General features: G+C 47.3%; 1 protein-coding gene across 2 annotated transcripts in view; it reads right to left on the bottom strand.

The window, feature by feature from the left end:
• Positions 1-503: 503 nt before the first annotated feature.
• Positions 504-17,411, bottom strand: part of MYOCD (myocardin) — a 108,932-nt gene continuing 92,024 nt past the window's right edge. For both annotated transcript variants that reach the window (XM_042915582.1, XM_042915583.1), the window contains 5 exons: positions 12,599-13,483; positions 10,507-10,650; positions 7,904-8,032; positions 4,578-4,635; positions 504-2,083 (listed from right to left, as the gene is read on the bottom strand). In XM_042915582.1, the coding sequence (XP_042771516.1) occupies positions 1,530-2,083; positions 4,578-4,635; positions 7,904-8,032; positions 10,507-10,650; positions 12,599-13,483 (1,770 nt within the window). In that variant the 3' untranslated portion in view covers positions 504-1,529. The remainder of the gene's footprint in view (positions 2,084-4,577; positions 4,636-7,903; positions 8,033-10,506; positions 10,651-12,598; positions 13,484-17,411) is intronic.

Raw genomic sequence — 17,411 nt, 5'->3', positions numbered from 1 at the left:
TCTTCCTTCCCTCGTTTTCCATGTGCGACTCTGTTTCCTTTCACCACCAAGACCTGAAATCCTCTCTCTCCTGGTAAATATCGTTCACATCTATTTTTACAATGTAATAATTTCCAATTTCCCCTGAACCACCCAAATTGATGACTGCAGTAAATCAAATGACTGAAGAATGAGCTTTGGGACGGAGGACCCCAAGGTTATCCTTCCCCGCTCACTGCAAGGACATTCTTTCGGCTTTTTGAAGCAAATTATGCATATGGAGAATGAGTTCTCCAGGAGAGCCTGGAGTTTTAGCTTTTTAAAATATGGCTTATTAGGGGTATGGCACCTTGTTAGATCTGGAGTCCTCTCCTCTCCAAGTTGGGGCAGAAAAAGAAGGAGTTTCAAAAGGGGAGCAAGAAAAGATTGGTATCTTGAAAGAAAAGTGTAGTAGGGAAGATAAGACAGGTGGGCCCCCTTCCACCCTCCAAGAAAAGTTGGACCTCCATAATTAGTCATCCGGCTATAGTAATCCATGGTGTTTATTCTGATGACACGTGAAACAGTGTTCTCTATAGCTTGTCTGAATGATCCCGCCATGGCTTCCCGAAGCTAGAGATGTTCTTCCCATGTGATCATGGGATCATCTCCAGTCTTTGAAACTAAAGGGGGGTTGTGTTGGGGAATGTTCCATATGGCAGGGGGTTTTGGTTTTTGTTTGCTTTCAGGTTCTTGGCTGTTTTGTGGTGCTTATCATCACAGAGACAGCAGGAGTGATTGGGCTACTGGTTGAGAAAGAGGGAAATTCTGGGTGGACCAAACATAGGTTCATTGTTATCAGTGGCCACATGGAATCCTGGGTCCAGAATCGGAACCACCCCAGTGGGGCAGCTTTGTGGCCAAGAGACACCGAGTTGATTCCACTTCCTTGGGAATGGGTTGGCTCTGTCCCTCTATTCTATCTCCAGCACCCAACTGAAGTCGGGCCTGACTTCTATTTGGAAAGACAGGGAAGGGGGTGCTGAAACACAGCCTCCACCACCGAATGAATCTTCCAGAAACTTTGATGGTTATGCTATACTCCCTGTACTCCAAAAGAGCTACATTTCCTTTCCACAGTATAAATTCACGAGAAAAGCATACGAAGCGTGATCACGCCCAAACAATGCCTGAGAAAAATTATGGGCTACAAAAACACTGGTGTTTGAAAAGGCAGTGAAAGAATTTTAGGGTTTTTTTTTTTTTTTTTTTTTTTGGCATTCTTGATCTCAGAAATCACATATCTGAGTGCACAGCTGAAATCATGAACAGTTACTGCACGTTGGTAAATATTACATTTTACATAGATCTAAAGACTCCTATTTGCTCTCATTGACTGTCACAGAAGTCTCCATCGTGTCTTTTCAATTTTCTCCTTCTCCCCTCCTCCTCCTCCTCCTTCTCCTCGCCTACCTCTTCCTCCTTTTGGATGATAGGAGCGTTTTTGGTTGTGTGATTTCCCCCATGGCATCCCCATGGGTCTGCCTAAGCACCTCTTCAACAGACATTATCTACCACTGCTGTAAATGAAGGTCCATGGGGGAATTCAAATTGAGATCCGTGACGTCCAAGAAATCAATGTTAAAGATGCTGGGGCCGCTGGGGCCCAGGGAGCTGAAGCTTGGTGTAGAACTGGGTGGAGTAAGGTCCAGCCACTCCATGGTTTCCCAAGGAGATTCGGTGAAGCTTAGCCGCAGCCCACTGCTGTCTGCAGAGGAAGGTGAAAACTGAGTCTGCATCGGGGAGAGGGGGCCCGGCAAGATCTCGTGCGCGCTGAAGAGGTCTTCTGCTGCCTTCCCGGAGAATCCATCCATTATCCCGTCAAAAGGAGGCTCTTCGTGCCCGATTTTTAGAAGGGCCACATCGCTCACCTTCCCCAAGGGGCTCTGGGAATTTAATAAGACTTCAAGGTGCTCATCACTGTCGGTACCATAGTGATCGAAGGAGAGTTGGCCTCCTGAAGATGAGGGTTTGGAGAGGGCGGCGTTAGGGCTTCGGGAAGACCCGGCTATCTTGGGGACTTTTTGAAGACATGAATGATCCTCCCTAGCATCAGCTGGCATTTCTGTTGGCAAAACACAATGGGGATTGTTACACTACTACCAATGGAGATGTTACACAGCGGGGATCTTTATTTTTATTAAAAAATTTTTTTTTCAATGTTTGTTTACTTTTTTTTTTTTTAATGCTTTATTTTTGAGAGACAGAACATGAGTCGGGAAGGAGCAGAGAGAGAGGGAGACACAGAATCCAAAGCAGGCTCCATCCAGGCTCTGAGCTGTCAGCACAGAGCCGGACACAGGGCTCGAACCCACGAACTGTGAGATCATGACCCGAGCTGAAGTCAGATGCTCAACTGACTGAGCCACCCAGGTGCCCCAACGTTTGTTTACTTTTAAGAGACACAGCATGAGCAGGGGAGGGGCAGAGAGAGAGAGGGAGACACAGACTCCAAAGCAGGCTCCAGGCTCCGAGCTGTCAGCACAAAGCCTGACAAGGGGCTCAAACCCATGAACCGTGAGATCATGACCTGAGCCGAAGTTGGATGCTTACTTGACTGTGCCACCCAGGTGCCCTGACAGTGTGTGTTTTAGATTTGGAGGTACAAAGTCAAGAGTGGGGTCGAGGGCCATCTTTAGCTTTTTGACCTGTTTTGACCCGTTGGCCCCAAGATAAATATTAAGGAAGGAACAGGTCCTGGTGATTAAGATAATTAACTTATTTTAGGTCACATAGAAGGACTCCATCTTGGTTTTAAGAGCTGGATAGACTTAAAGTACTTTTTATTTTTATTTTATTTTTTAGAGAGAACGTGCAACGGGGTGGGGGCACAGAGGGAGAGAGAGAATCTCAAACAGGCTCCATGATCAACTTGGAAGCCTGACACAGGGCTCGATCCCACGATCATGACCTGAGCCAAAATCAAGAGTTGGATGCTCAACCGACTGAGCCACCCAGGTGCCCCTAAAGTACCTTTAAAAAAATTATTTTTTAATGTTTATTCATCCTTGAGAGAGAGAGAGGCAAGCACGAGTGGGGGAGGGGCAGAGAGACAGGGAGACACAGAATCCGAAGCAGGCTCCACGAACCATAAGATCATGACCTAAACCGAAGTCGGATGCTTAACCGACTGAGCCACCCAGGCGCCCCATATATGCTCAATCCCCTTGCCCCATATTCCCTTGGCAAAACTCCACACCTGAATGAATCTTGGTTGCAAGAGAAAAATGACACAACAGAGCTGGCTGGTCTCATTTTAGATTCAAGGTGACCAGCCTACAGCTGGCACTCAATACAGCGTAACAATCCCACTGTGTTTCTCTAGGAAACTCCATTCATTTGTGATTGATTCATGATTGTTCTTCTGTGCTTCAGTCTCCCGTGCTCCCCTCCTGCACCCTCACCTTTGTTGACTGGGCCATACACTTCATTAAAAATATAAGGGTGGGGGCATCTGGGTGGTTCAATCAATTAAACGTCTGACTCTGGCTCATGGTCTCATGGTTTGTGGGTTCGAGCCCCGTGTCAGGCTCTGTGATGACAGTGCAGAGCCTGCTTGATATTCTCTCTTTCCTGCTCTCTCTGCTCTCCCCCAAAATAAATAAATAAAAGAAATATGGGGGGGGGTGTCTGATAGTCCCTCTTATCTTTCCATCACAAAAGTTATAAAGATACAGACTCCTGTGACCATCTCTTCCTTCTTACTCTTGCTACACACAATGGAGAAACTGCCTGTTCACTCTCCTGTTTTCCATCTCCCTTACCAGACTGCGAGCTCCATAAAGGTAGTCTTTGTCTGGTGCAGCATTGAGCCAGTAAATGCCTGCCTACTCCTTCTCAGAAACTTTATTATTTTTTTATGGTTATTTTGAGAGAGAGAGAGCGAGCATGCATGCATGCATGCATGTGAGAAGGGGAGGGGCAAAGAGAGAAGGAGAAACAGAATTCCAAGAATCCTAAGAATCCACGCTGAGCCTGGAGTCCGATGAGGGGCTCAATCTCACGACCAACCATGAAGTCATGACCTGAACCGAAATCAAGAGTCGGACGCCTAACCGACTGAGCCACCCAGGCGCCCCCATTTTTAAAAGCTAATAAATGAATCACTGCAAAGGAGCCCAAAAGAACACGTTGATCATTTTTTTTTTTTTTGGTGTTGTTGCAAGCGTGCATGATGTCTGCACCTGAACAGACCATCCAGTGGGAGATCGCTGATTGAATTTCATTTCGAGGACGTGGCACAAAACTTGCATTATCTGCTCTCTTGTTATAGGGAGACTGGGATTAGAAGAGCCAAGAGAAATGGAGTCACAAGGCAAAACACTTAGGGAAGTAGGGTAAATAGGGTCAAATGATTGGTGAGCAAGTTCTTCGGGCAGGGGGACAAATCATCCATTGCGCCTTCTTTCCTCCACTCCAGCATGGACGGAGAGCTCCCACGCAGTGATATTCTACCCATCCATGGCTTTTGGTGAGCATCCGACCTGGGTCCTGAGGGTCCACTGTCTAGAGCACATGCAGGTACCGGGCGTTCCAATGGGCAAGACGGGCAGTCTTACCTCCACTTTCAATGAGGACATCCAGGAGATCATCTATCTGCTGACTCCGAGTCACTTGCTGTTGCAAATTAAGCAGAAGAGAACGGAGAGGTTAGACGGTTGGCTCCCTCTTCTGTGGGAAACCATTAGGAAGAGGACTACAGGTTTTTGAACTAGGTTTGGTTAGGGTATTTTTTTTCCCCCTCAAATTGTGATAAAAATACACACAACACAAAATTTACCATCTTCATCGTTTTTTCAAGCAGACAGTCCAGTGACATTGCCTACCTTACAGACACATTATTTATTTATTTCCTTTATTTATTTTTGAGAGAAAGAGACAGAGCATGAGTGGTGGAGGGGCAGAGAGAGAGAGAGAGAGAGAGAGAGAGAGAGAGAGAGAGAGAATCTGAAACAGGCTCCAGGCTCCGAGCTGTCAGCACAGAGCATGACGCGGGGCTTGAACTCACAACCTGCGAGATCACGACCTGAGCCGAAGTCAGACGCTTAACCAACCAAGCCACCCAGGTGCCTCTACAGTCACGTTATTGTGCCACCTTCACCCCCATCCATCTCTAGAACTTTTCATCTTCCCAAACTGACACTGTCCCCATTCAGCACGAACTCCCCATTCTCCTCCCCATAGCCCCTGACAATTTCAGTTCTGCATCCTGTTCCTAGGAATCTCACAACTCTAGATCCCTCTTATAAGTGGATTCACACAGTATATTTCCTTTGGTTACTGGTTTACTTCGCTGAGCATAATGTCCTCTGGGCTCATCCATGTTGCAATACCTGTCAGAATCCCTTTCCTTGTTAGGCCTGACTAGCATTAATTGTGTGTGTTCACTGCATTTTGGATAACCATTCATCTGTCAGCAGACTAACGGGATGCTTCCACCATTTGTGAATGAAGCGGCCATGAGCAAGATGGTAACCGACTGTGCGACTGAAGCTCAAGGTTAATTTCAGACAGGAAAAGGACTGAAGGAAACAATTTACTACAACAAGAGAAGGGGACAAGAAGGCAGAGGGCTCCCAGCAGCATCCCTCAGAGCGTGTCCGGTCCTTTGAGAGGCCTCCGTTCCAGGAGCGAGGCATCTTAATCCACAGATAGTATACCCGTTTTTGGCCACTCTGAAGTGACCTGGATTTGCTCCCTGTTTGGGTGCTGTGGTTGTGGCCCAAGAACGTGGCTCATACTTTCCTAGGGCATCATCACAATAGCTTGTGGAACCCATTGACACATGTAGTGTCCACACCCCTTCCCTATGGTTCATCTGAATGATTCGGTAGAGTCTTGTTGATGGAAGTCCACTTTTCTTGACCATTTTTTTTTTCTCTGGAAGCCATAAAGGATCAGTTGGTGCTGACAGATACCAGGGGTAGGAAATGGGGGGAAGAGAGACACGTACGTATCCCACTCCCCTGAGAGCCCACTCTGAAATAAACAGAGGCATCAGTAATCAACACGGATGGGAGCCCTGCTCAAAGAATGAATCGTTTGCCAGTCCAGGAGGCATGAGGTGTCCACAGGGTCTGACAGGTAATGTAAAAGAGCCCAATATAGAACAAGAAAGAAGGGATAAAATGCAGGAACCATGCTGTGGTTCAAAGACGCAGTGGATACTTTGTTTCAGGCGACTGTCCTCTGGCAGAAACGTGGCTCCACCATTGTTAGATCCTCTCATTTTTCCGAAGTGAGAAAGCCCACTTTTTGCATAAAATCTCCTGACATTTAAAAATACTCTTGCAGCCAAGTGAGACTCAACTACAAGCCGATTTGGCTCTGTGGGACACCAGCATGCGGCAGCTGACGTAGACCGTCCTTCCTAGGTTGGGCACATACAAAGGGCCATCTGATACTTCATCCGGGCTCAAACCATTTGAAATGTGAGATCATTTAGTGCTTTTCTCTCTCTCTCTCTCTCTCTCTCTCTCTCTCTCTCTCTCTCTTTTGGTTTTTACTTTTTATTTGGAAAACTTCCCAACATAAATGATGGTAGAGTATACAACAGTCATCAATACTTTGCCAAGATCATTGGATTTTGAAACTAAGAAGAAACTCACAAAGTATCAGGCTGGCAACTGCTCTCAAATATTTGAGTAGCTATCCTGTGCCCAGACAATGTAGTCGGTGATACACTATAGAGAACCCTTACAAAGTAGATAGGGACCCTATTTCACATAAGGGAAGTTGAGAACTTGTCCAACCTTAGTGGCAGTGACAGATGGCTGTTGGCAGTACCAAGTCCAGGCACCTGGTGTTGGTACTAAGCCCAGTCCAGCCTCTTCTCCGTCAGCCTTCTATATACAGTCAAACCTTGGTTTGCGAGCACAATTTGTTCTGGAAACATGCTTGTCATCCAAAGCACTTGTAATATCAAAGCAAATTTCCCCACAAGAAATGATGGAAACTCAGACGATTTGTCCCACAACCCAAAAATATTCATGTAAAAATGGTTACAATACTGTAATATAATACAAAATAATAAAGAGAATATAAAATATAAAGGAAAATAAACAAATTCACCTGCACTTACTTTCAAAACCCTCGTGGCTGGTGTGAGGGAGACGAGAGAGAGGAGGGTTACTGCGTAGGACGACTTTCACTATCACTAACAGAAGTTGACCACAGTACAGTATTAATAAACTCTTGTCTTATACTGTATTTAGTGTAATTGGCCATAAGGCAGCAGAGGAAAGGGTCTCTATCTGCAGGCAGCCTGACCTAGAATGGAGCACAGCATTCCTAGGCTCGCTCTTGGATGGAAAAGCAAAGGACTGTCCATAGGTGCCTCGAAGTGACAAAAAATATACTAATGCCAGTTGTGGGCACCTTCCAACGTTCTGGAAAATCACTTTCTGCCAAACACTGTGAACTGAGACAAAGCATCCGAGCATGGGAGATGATCACCCACAATCCTGCAGAGAGAGAGACAGAGACAGAGACAGGGAGGGAGAGAGAGAGAGAGAGAGAGAGAGAGAGAGAGAGACAGAGAGAGACAGAGAGAGAGAGAGAAGAACCATTGGCTCAGTTGTGATCATGTGACGTTCAGGGTCACATACTACTCGTATTGCAAGACATGGCTCATTTATCAAGTTAAAATTTATTAGCCATGTTTGCTCCTCTTGTGGGACACTCGCACAGCAAGTTACTTGCAATCCAAGGTTTTACTGTACATGCACTACCTTTCTACAAGTAGCATCTAGAAACTCTGCCCATCCTGGTAGGGGGGCACCAATGCACTCAATGTCGGCACCTAAGACTGCCCGAAGTTGAATAATGAGAAACAACGCCCATTTAGGCAATCTGTTTCTCTACAGAGAACAAAACTTGTAGTTACCTGCTTTACTGCATCTTCGTACGATGGAGGCTGTGTTATCTCTGGAACTGCTGATGTTGGCTTGGAAAAAGGAGGGGAAGGAATTGAAAACTTTGGCCCTGTCTTGTCAGAAGAGTGCAGACCAGCCATCTGTGGGAGTAAGATGCAGAAAAAGATAAGTCAACTCAAGGGTCAGAGATGGGACTGCTTCGTGCTTTCAACAATAGCCAAATTAAGGAAAGAGCCTAAATGTCCATCAACTGACGAACGGATAAAGAAGATGTGGTTTCTATATACAATGGAATATTACTCGGTGATGAGAAAGAATGAAATCCTGCCATTTGCAGCAACATGGATGGAACTGGAGGGTATTAGGCTGAGTGAAATAAGTCAGTCAGAGGAAGATACTGTGTGTTTTCACTCATGTGTGGAACTTGAGAAACTTAGCAGAAGACCATGGGGGAAGGGAAGGAGGGAAAAATAGTTACAGCGAGAGAGGGAGGCAAACCATAAGAGACTCTTAAATACAGAGAACAAACTGAGGTTTGATGGCAGGGGGAGGCAGGGGAGAGGGGAGAATGGGTGATGGGCATTGAGGAGGGCACTTGTTGGGATGAGCACTGGCTGTCGTATGTAAGCGATGAATCACGGGAATCTACCCCCCAAATCAAAAGCACACTGTCTACACTGTCTGTTAGCCAACTTGACAATAAATTCTATTACGATAATAATAATATGAAAAAAATACAGCTTTTAAACTTCCGAAAAAAAGAAGAAATGGGACTGCTTCTGTTTTATAAACTCCGAGCTAAATTTTGGGAAAGAATTGATTTGAGTGGAAAAAAAGAGCCAAGGCTTAGAAAACAACCCCAGTGTATTAATAGTACATATCATCGTGGACATATTTCTGGAGACATGACACGATGGGAACCTTGCAGATTCTTCTTTTCCATTTTTTTAAATGTTTATCCATTTTGGGGAGACAGAAAGACAGAGTGTAAGTAGGGAAGGGGCAGAGAGAGAAGGAGACACAGAATCCGAAGCAGGCTCCAGGCTCTGAGCTGTCAGAACAGAGCCCAATGTGGGGCTCGAACCCACAAACTGTGAGATCATGACCTGAGCCTTGATCTTAGTTGGAGGCTTAACTGAGTCACCCAGGAGCCCAACAGATTCTTTTCCCCCTCTAGAGTGAACCACCTTTGGTTAGGAGCAAAGGAAATAAAGTAAGAGTCCAGTGCAACAGGAAGAAGTCACCCAGGAATTCCCAGAGGACTTTACCCCCTCAGGACATTTCATTCCTAACTGGTGCATTTGCAGAGAGGTGGAGACATTGTTGGGGTAGCTCTTCAGGGACCAGCCTTGTGTATTGTGAGCTCCATGTTCTATGCAGTGCCTGGGCCATTTCAGGGTCTCTGTCTCTAAAGGACGCCCTGTCCATACTTGTGGCAGGTAGCACTTCTGTATGGTGGCCATCTTGTTGGCCTCCTTATTACCTCTTCCTTAGTCCTTGGGACTTCCCATATCCTGGCTCTCTCACATGCCTGATTTCCACCTGCTGGTATGTACCACCTCTGCCTTTTTCCACCGAGAGACTGCACTGTGATTCGAATTCTCTGCACCTTTCTAGACCTTTCCACAGATCTACATACCTTCCTCTTTCTCAAGCACTGTTTTCCCGCATGCCTCTATTCCAATCTTCAACTCCATGGAAACTGATTTGTCTGCCATGCATGTTGTTTCACAAACATACCGTGCTCATTTTAGTCCTCATGATTTCTAGAATGACCCCAGGAAATGGCTCCCTGGAACACCCTAATTTATATCTGTACATCCATTTCACTCTCTTCCAAGTGGATTTGTTTTTATCGAAATGTCGTTTATGTCTGCCTTTTGTGAAATTTTTATTTTATTATAATTTGTTTTTAATTTTTAAATGTTTATTTTTGAGAGGAGGGGGGAGGGGCAGAGAGAGGGAGACACGGAATTGGAAGCAAGCTCCAGGCTCCGAGCTGTCAGCACAGAGCCTGACACGGGTCTCCAACTCACTGACGGTGAGATCATGACCTGAGCCGAAGTCGGACATTTAACCAACTGAGCTACCCAGGAGCTCCTCTATTATTTTTTTTTTAATTTTTTTTTTAGTTTTGAGAGAGGGGAAAGCATGTGGCAGGGAGGGGCAGAGAGAGAGGGGGACAGAGGATCTGAAGCAGGCTCCATGCTGACAGCAGAGAGCCCAATATGGGGCTTGAACTGACAAACTGTGAGATCATGACCTGAGCCGAAGTTGGAGGCTTAACCAATGGAGTCAACCAGGCACCCCCACCCCAATTTTTTTTAGATATTTAAATTTTTTTTTTAATTGAGAGAGAGAGAGAATGCACAAGTAGGGAGAAGGGAAAAGAGAGAGAGAGAATCCCAGGCCCCATGCCCAGTGTGGAGCCCGACCTTACAGAGCCTGGGTTCTATCTCACAGTCGTGAGACCATGACCTGAGCGGAAATGAAGAGTTAGATGCTTAACTCACTGAGCCACCCCATTTATTTCTGCCTTTGAGCCTCATCATTTGGAGGACGAGGCCACAGAAGAGGGAAGAGGCAAAGTTTAGACCTTTGTCCAGGTGCCTACCTTTTGCTGGACACCTGGGCTTTTGGGACAAGGATTGCCCCCAGCGCCATGATTGCTATCTGCTTGGGTTCCAGAGAAAGGGGGGTGGAGGCTGGAAGGCTGGGGAGAGAAGCTTGGAGGATGGCCCTCATGTGCCCCTGAGTTCTGAAAGGAAGAAGCAATGAGTTCATTGGTCACCAGCAGCATACTGGACAACATTTGCTGAGACTCCTGGTCCCTGCCCTGGTGTTTTAGCTTTTCAAACCTCCCTTAATCCCACGATCAATGTCTCAATTCTGGCTTTGCGCACATCACCTCCTGCTCAAAAACTTTCCATGCCTCCCCTGCATCCACCGTGTAGGGTCTCCACCCGAAACCAGGTCAGGTACTATTTCTTTCAAAAGCCTGTATTCCAGTAACTGCCACGGACTTCCCTCTGTGTGCCCTGTGCATGGTACCTCCCTACCTTTTCCTACATGGAATGTTCTTTTCCCAACTTTCCTTTTTTGTTTAAAAAAATTTTTTAAAGTATTCATTCTCAAAAATGATTTTTTGAGAAAGAGAGAGACAGAGCGTGAGTGGCAGAGAAAGAGAGAGACACAGAATCCAAAGCAAGCTTCAGGCTCTGAGCTGTCAGCACAGAGCGCAATGCAGGGCTCGAACCCACAGACTGTGAGATCGTGACCTGAGCCAAAGTTGGACGCTTAACCGACTGAGCCACCCAGGCGCCCCCAACTTTCCTTTTTTAAGTCTACACTTCTCATTGAGTCCAACCCCTTTGCAAAAACCTTCCTGGACCTTTCTAGCCCTTCGTGACCAACCCGCTTCCCCCTGCCTCCCCCAGTGCTTTGTGCAGCATTTAACTGCCATAAGCCCAGATCAGGCATGTTATTCTATATTGTTCTTTATCTTTTTATCATGTAATATCGTGTAACTGTTCATATCCTCAAAGAGTGCTTTGTAAACTGTGGCAAAGAAAGGAAAAGGAATTAGAGTGCATGAGGTCATGGTGAAAATTAACGAGATTACTCAGACGCATGCTTGTTAACACTGGTCACCAATGTGAGTCTTCTTCCTATTTCCTTTCTCACCGATTTCAGAACTTTTGATGATGTAAGTTTCTTTCTCAGGTAGACTTCGGTAGACTTCCCCAATAATTCGTTAGCTTCACGGACAAGGAAAGTCTCTGATGATCACCTTGGTCTAGTCTTTGAACTATTTCCTCCCGTAAGCTGTCTCTACAACTGTGTCTCATTCTGCTTTGGCCACACGGGCCTTCCTTCCGATTCTTGAACATTCCACGCATTCCCCCACCTCACGGCCCTTAGGCTTGCTGTTTTTCCTTTGCCTGTAACACCTTCACCCCAAATATTCACAAGGCTTTCTCCCTTACCTCCTTCAAAGATTTGCTCGAATGGTCCTGGACCTTTGACTTAAAGTTGCAAATCTGCAAATGTCCCACCATCCCAGCCTCCTTTTTCTCCACCTGATGTATCCTCTTCTACTATGTTGTATAGTTTACCTGTTTATTTTATTTACTGTCTGTCTTCTTACGAGAGCAGGGATTTTTGTTTGGCTAGTTCAGACCAGAGACAGACCAGAACAGGGGCTGCAACATGCTAGGTGGTCAGTAGCTATTTGCCCTATGCAAGCCAATACATGCAACGAATAGTAAGGTCTGGTAGCTCCCCCCCTTTGGCTCTCTCGATGAATTGATTTGGCCCCCGCTAAGGCTCTATGCCAAGGAATCCTGACAACGGGGGTTGTGGCAATCTGGCCCACCACCTGCGTTTGTGAATAAAGTTTTATTGGAACACAGCCACGTGCACTCACTTGCAGATGTCTGAGTTCACGCAACAAGGGTCCCGTTGAGACCAACATGGCCCAGAGAAGCCAAAACACTCGTTATCTAGCCCTCCAGAAGGCAATTTTGCCAACCTCCATTTCAGAGAAGGGAGTCCGGTCCACCCTGAAGGCTTGGGGACGGCGGCAGAGTCCAGAAGTTGCTTTTGGTCAACCCTTCCCACCGAAACTTGCAAAGTCAGCTTTTTAGCCTTGCCAAGCCACACCCCACTTCCAGAAAGCTGGGTGCACCGGGCCCAGGCGTTCTTACCTGTGCCGCGCATGCCTGGCTGCCCACAGGTGAGGAGACCCTGTGACCCTCTCCTTGCGTGCCCCCCGACGAAGAGGGAAGGAAGTAATGGCTGTTGGGGGACGGGGGCAAGCTGATGTGCTGGGGGCTTTGGACGGCCCCCAGCGGGGAGTGCTGAGGGGAGCACTGGGGGCTGAGAAACGTGGAGGGGAGGGCGTCGGGGCGGCCCGGGGCCTCGGAGGCGCAGGGAGCAGGGCCCGGTCTCTTCCCAGGTCTCGGCTGGGGCGCAAATGGACAGCTGGGGACGGCGTCCTCCTGCTTGACGGGCACGGCCAGGAAGGGGGGCGGCCTCTCGGGCCCGAGGCCCCTCTTCTGCTTCTGCAGCTGCATTCGCAACTGCTCTACGTGCCGCTGCTCCTGCTGTAGCTTCCAGGTGAGCTCGTTGATCACCTTCTGCTTCTCCACCAGCATCTTGTCCTTCTCCGAGTCCGGCGCGTCCAGCTCGGGGGCCGGGGGCCCCGCGCCCAGGCCGCCCAGTGGGCTCTCCTCGGCGCACGCGGGGGCCGGGGACGGGTGCAGGCAGAGGGACGGGGACGCGTCGTTGAAGGTGTCCGGCAGGGACCCCGCCGCCGACAGGTCGGAGGAGGCGGGCGAGATTGGGGGGCTTGAGCTGGTGCTGCCGAAGTGGTACAAGCCATTGGGTAAGGCGCTGGCGGGCGGGGAGGGCTGGTAGCCGGGCAGCGCGCTGCTGGGCGTCACGGGGAAGGTGACCGTCGTGATGTCACCGAAGCTGGGCACAGGGGTCCCCGAACAGTCCTGGAAGGGCCGCAGCCGGTCCATGAGTGCCGTCTTGGTCCCAGACACCGGCAGGCCCCGGAGGCGAAGCTGCTGTCTCAACTCAGACACCTGCAGGGAGACCAGGGCGTGGTGAGTGAGCTGTTGAGGGACAGTGACGTATTTATTTTTAATTTCTTATTACATTAGGTTTTGTTTTGAAAACATTTTTTAACGTTTTATTTATTTTCAAGAGAGACAGAGACAGAATGCGAGCGGGGGAGGCAGAGAGAGAGGGAGACACGGAATCCGAAGCAGGCTGCAGGCTCTGAGCCATCAGCACAGAGCCCGATGCAGGGCTGGAACTCACGAACTGTGAGATCGTGAGCTGAGCCGAAGTCGGAGGCTTAACCTTCGGAGCCACCCAGGCGCCCCTTATTACATTAGCTTTAAATTAGCATCCCAGAATGCTCGAAATGCAGAGCCCACATGAACCATAGGGGTCACCTACTCTATTAGCCTCCAAGCCCCAGCCTGGTCCTTGTCCCCATTTTGTAGATGAGAAAACTGATCTCTGCCTGGGTTTGGCCATCAGCCGGCAACCCATCATCCCAAAGCAGGTGGAGACTCCTGGTCTTCCGCTCCTAGGTGAGTGCACTCTCCCTACCAGGCTCTCTCTGTCCCTAGTGCTCCAACCCGAGCACGTGCCCGAACCACTGGTCCTCAGACTACAGCACAGACACCCCGGCCCCAGCCTTGAGTTTCTGCTTCAGTGGCGCTGGGGTGGGGGTGAAGGGCTGAGAATGTGTATTTTTTTAATTAATTACTTTTTACTTTTATATTTTTAAGTTATTTATTTTGAGGTGGGGGAGGGGCAGAGAGAGAAGGAAAGAGAGACAGAATCCCAAGCAGGCTCCCAACTGCCAGCACTGAGTCCAATGGGGGCTCGAACTCAACAGTTATGAGATCATGAGTCAAGTCAAGAGTCTGATGCTTAACCAACTAACCCACCCTCAGGCGCCCCTGCATTTTTTTTTTTTTTTTAAGTAGGCTCCACTCCCAGTGAGGGACCCATTTCGGGGCTGGGACTCATGACCCTGAGATCAAGACCTGAGCTGAGATCAAGAGTCAGAAGCCTAACTGGCTGAGCTACACGGGTGCCCTGAGAATGTGCATTTAAAAAAATTTTTTTAAACATTTATTTATTATTGAGAGACAGAGCATGAACAGGGGAGGGGCAGAGAGAGAGGGAGACACAGAATCCGAAGCAGGCTCCAGGCTCCGAGCTGTCAGCACAGAGCCAGACGTGGGGCTCGAACTCACAAACTGCGAGGTCATGACCTGAGCTGAAGTTGGACACTTAACCAGCTGAGCCACCCAGGCACCCTGAGAATGTGCATTTTTAACGGGTTCCCAGGGGATGCTGATATCACTGGTCCTTGGACCAGTTTTTGAGATCCATGGTTCTACATGAACACTTTTGTCCTAATTTTAGTAACTGGCTGGATATACTGAGACAGAGAGTATGTACGGAGAAAAGAACATAGATTCAAATCCTGACCTTGCCTCTTACCAGCTCAGTGATCACTCCGTGCCTTGGTTCCCTTTCTATAAAATGGAGAGAATCATACCTTATGTGGTTTTGTGAGGCTTAAAGTGGCTGAAAATTTGTAAAGTGCTTGGAATAGTGTCTCGCAAATGGTAACTGTGGTGTAAGCGTTTGCTATTATTATTATGTGGATTCACATCTAATTATTTCATCCTTGCATTTTTTATAATGTTCATAAATTATAAACTACAGATACTTAAAAATACAGGAACTAAATTAATGACGGTGCCTACAAATGATGGAATGTCTAAATCCCTTAAGACTGATGCTATATGTATTTGTTGACATACAATAATGAATAATTGTTTATGGTATATTATTAAGTGAAAAATTGTGCGAATTGCTGGATGAGAGAGAGAGACAGACAGACAGACAGACAGAGTGTGAGTGGGGGAGGGGCAGAAAGAGAGGGAGACACAGAATCCGAAGCAGGCTCCAGGCTCTGAGCTGTCAGCACAGAGCCCGACGCAGGGCTTGAACCCACAAACGGTGTGATCATGACCTGAGCTGAAGTTGGACGCTTAACCAACTGAGCCACCGAGGTGCCTTTGTGTGTGTGTGCGTGTGTGTGTTTAAACTATGCTCGCAGATGAAAATATATGGCTAACGATAGCCCAAAATGTTAACAATGGTTCTCCTTATCTCTAGCCCCTAAATATTTCACATAAGATATTACTTTTGTAATTAAAACAGGAAACATTAAATATCTAAATGTTAATGCCATAAAACAGCTAGAAGACTATATAGGGAAGGGAAATACTCTTCTGATATTTTGTAGGGAAAGATCTTTTGAGCCTGAAAGCCAAGAAAGTGATCATAAAAATACTGACAGCAAAAATCAAAAACTCCAGGGCGCCTGGGTGGCTCGGTCAGTTGAGTGCCCCACTCTTGATTTCAGCTCAGGTCATGAACCCAGGGTTGTGGGATCGAGCTCCGTGTTGGGCTCTGTGTTGAGTGTGGAGCCTGCTTAAGATTCTTTCTCTCTCTCTCTCTCTCTCTCTCTGCCCCTCTCCTCTGCTCATGCTTTCAAATTAAAACAAACAAAAACTCCTATAAGTCAAAAACACCAAAAAGAAAATGCAAACGCAGATAGCAATCTCAGACAAAAAAAATTGCAGGGCAAATAATAAAATGTCAGTAAAGCTCAATGCACCAAATGTGCTTAATAACGCCCCCCAAATAAACCAACACCCCAAAATGGGTCATGGACATACTCCAATGCTTCACAAACAAAATATACATTTAAAAAAAAATTAATGTTTATTTATTTTTGACGGAGAAAGAGAGAGAGAAAGAAAGAGAGAGAAAACAAGAGTGGGGGAGGGGCAGAGAGAGAGGGAGACACAGAATCCGAAGCAGGCTCCAGGCTCCGAGCTGTCAGCACAGAGCCCGACGCAGGGCTCGAACTCATGAACCGCAAGATCATGACCTGAGCCGAAATCAGGAGTCTGATGCTCAACTGACTGAGCCACCCAGGCACCCCTCAAATAAAAATGTTTTTAAAGAAAGCTCTTAAAACACCTTGCTGTTCCAAATGTGGTCCTTGGACCAGCAGCACCAACAGCATCTGGGAACATGCTAGAAATGCAGAGGCTCAGATCCCCTCCCCATAACCTACTGAATCAGGACCTATATTTTATCCAGAGCCCCAGGTGACTCAGTGTACCCTTTGATGTTTGATAAATGCTGCCTTAGCGCACTGCTTCTGGCAGTAGATTGGTACACACATTCGGCATGGTTTAGTGTTGGTCTGGCTGTATTTCACGGACGTGAGACACGCAAAAAACTTCCATGCTGTTCTGCCATCTTGGCTCCTCCTCCAATTTTCTGGCACATTCAGTACAGACATCTCACAATATGAATTCTTTGGCAAGAACTTTAATATTGATATGTTGTGGGTTTTTTTTTTTTTAATGTTTATTCACCTTTGAGACAGAGAGACACAGAGAGAGAGGGAGACACAGAATGTGAAGCAGGCTCCAGGCTCAGCTGCCTGCACAAGAGCCCGATGTGGGGCTCGAACTCACAGACCACGAGATCAGGACCTGAGCTGAAGTGGGACGCTCAACTGACTGAGCCACCCAGCCGCCCCAAGAAATATTCATATGTTTTGGTTCACGAATTCCACTCCCAGGTATTTAGCCTGGGGAGATAATCAGATAAATTAATAAATGTATGTGCAAATTACATTTTTAACAGAAAAAATTTGGAAGCAAGTTAAATGCCCAACAGAGGAATATTAACTAGGTGGTAGAATGATGTGCTGCTATTAAAAATAAAAATGAGGGGCGCCTGGGTGGCTCAAGTCGGTTGAGCGTCCGACTTCAGCTCAGGTCATGATCTCGCGGTTCGTGGGTTCGAGCCCTGCGTCGAGCTCTGTGCTGGCAGCTCAGAGCCTGGAGCCTGCTTCGGATTCTGTGTCTCCCTCTCTCTCTGTTCCTCCCCCGCTCG

The sequence above is a fragment of the Panthera leo genome, chromosome E1 (genome assembly GCF_018350215.1).
Source record: "Panthera leo isolate Ple1 chromosome E1, P.leo_Ple1_pat1.1, whole genome shotgun sequence".
Lineage (NCBI taxonomy): Eukaryota > Metazoa > Chordata > Mammalia > Carnivora > Felidae > Panthera > Panthera leo.
The sequence above is the reverse complement of the archived record's forward strand: the minus strand, read 5'-3'. Positions and strand labels throughout refer to the sequence as shown.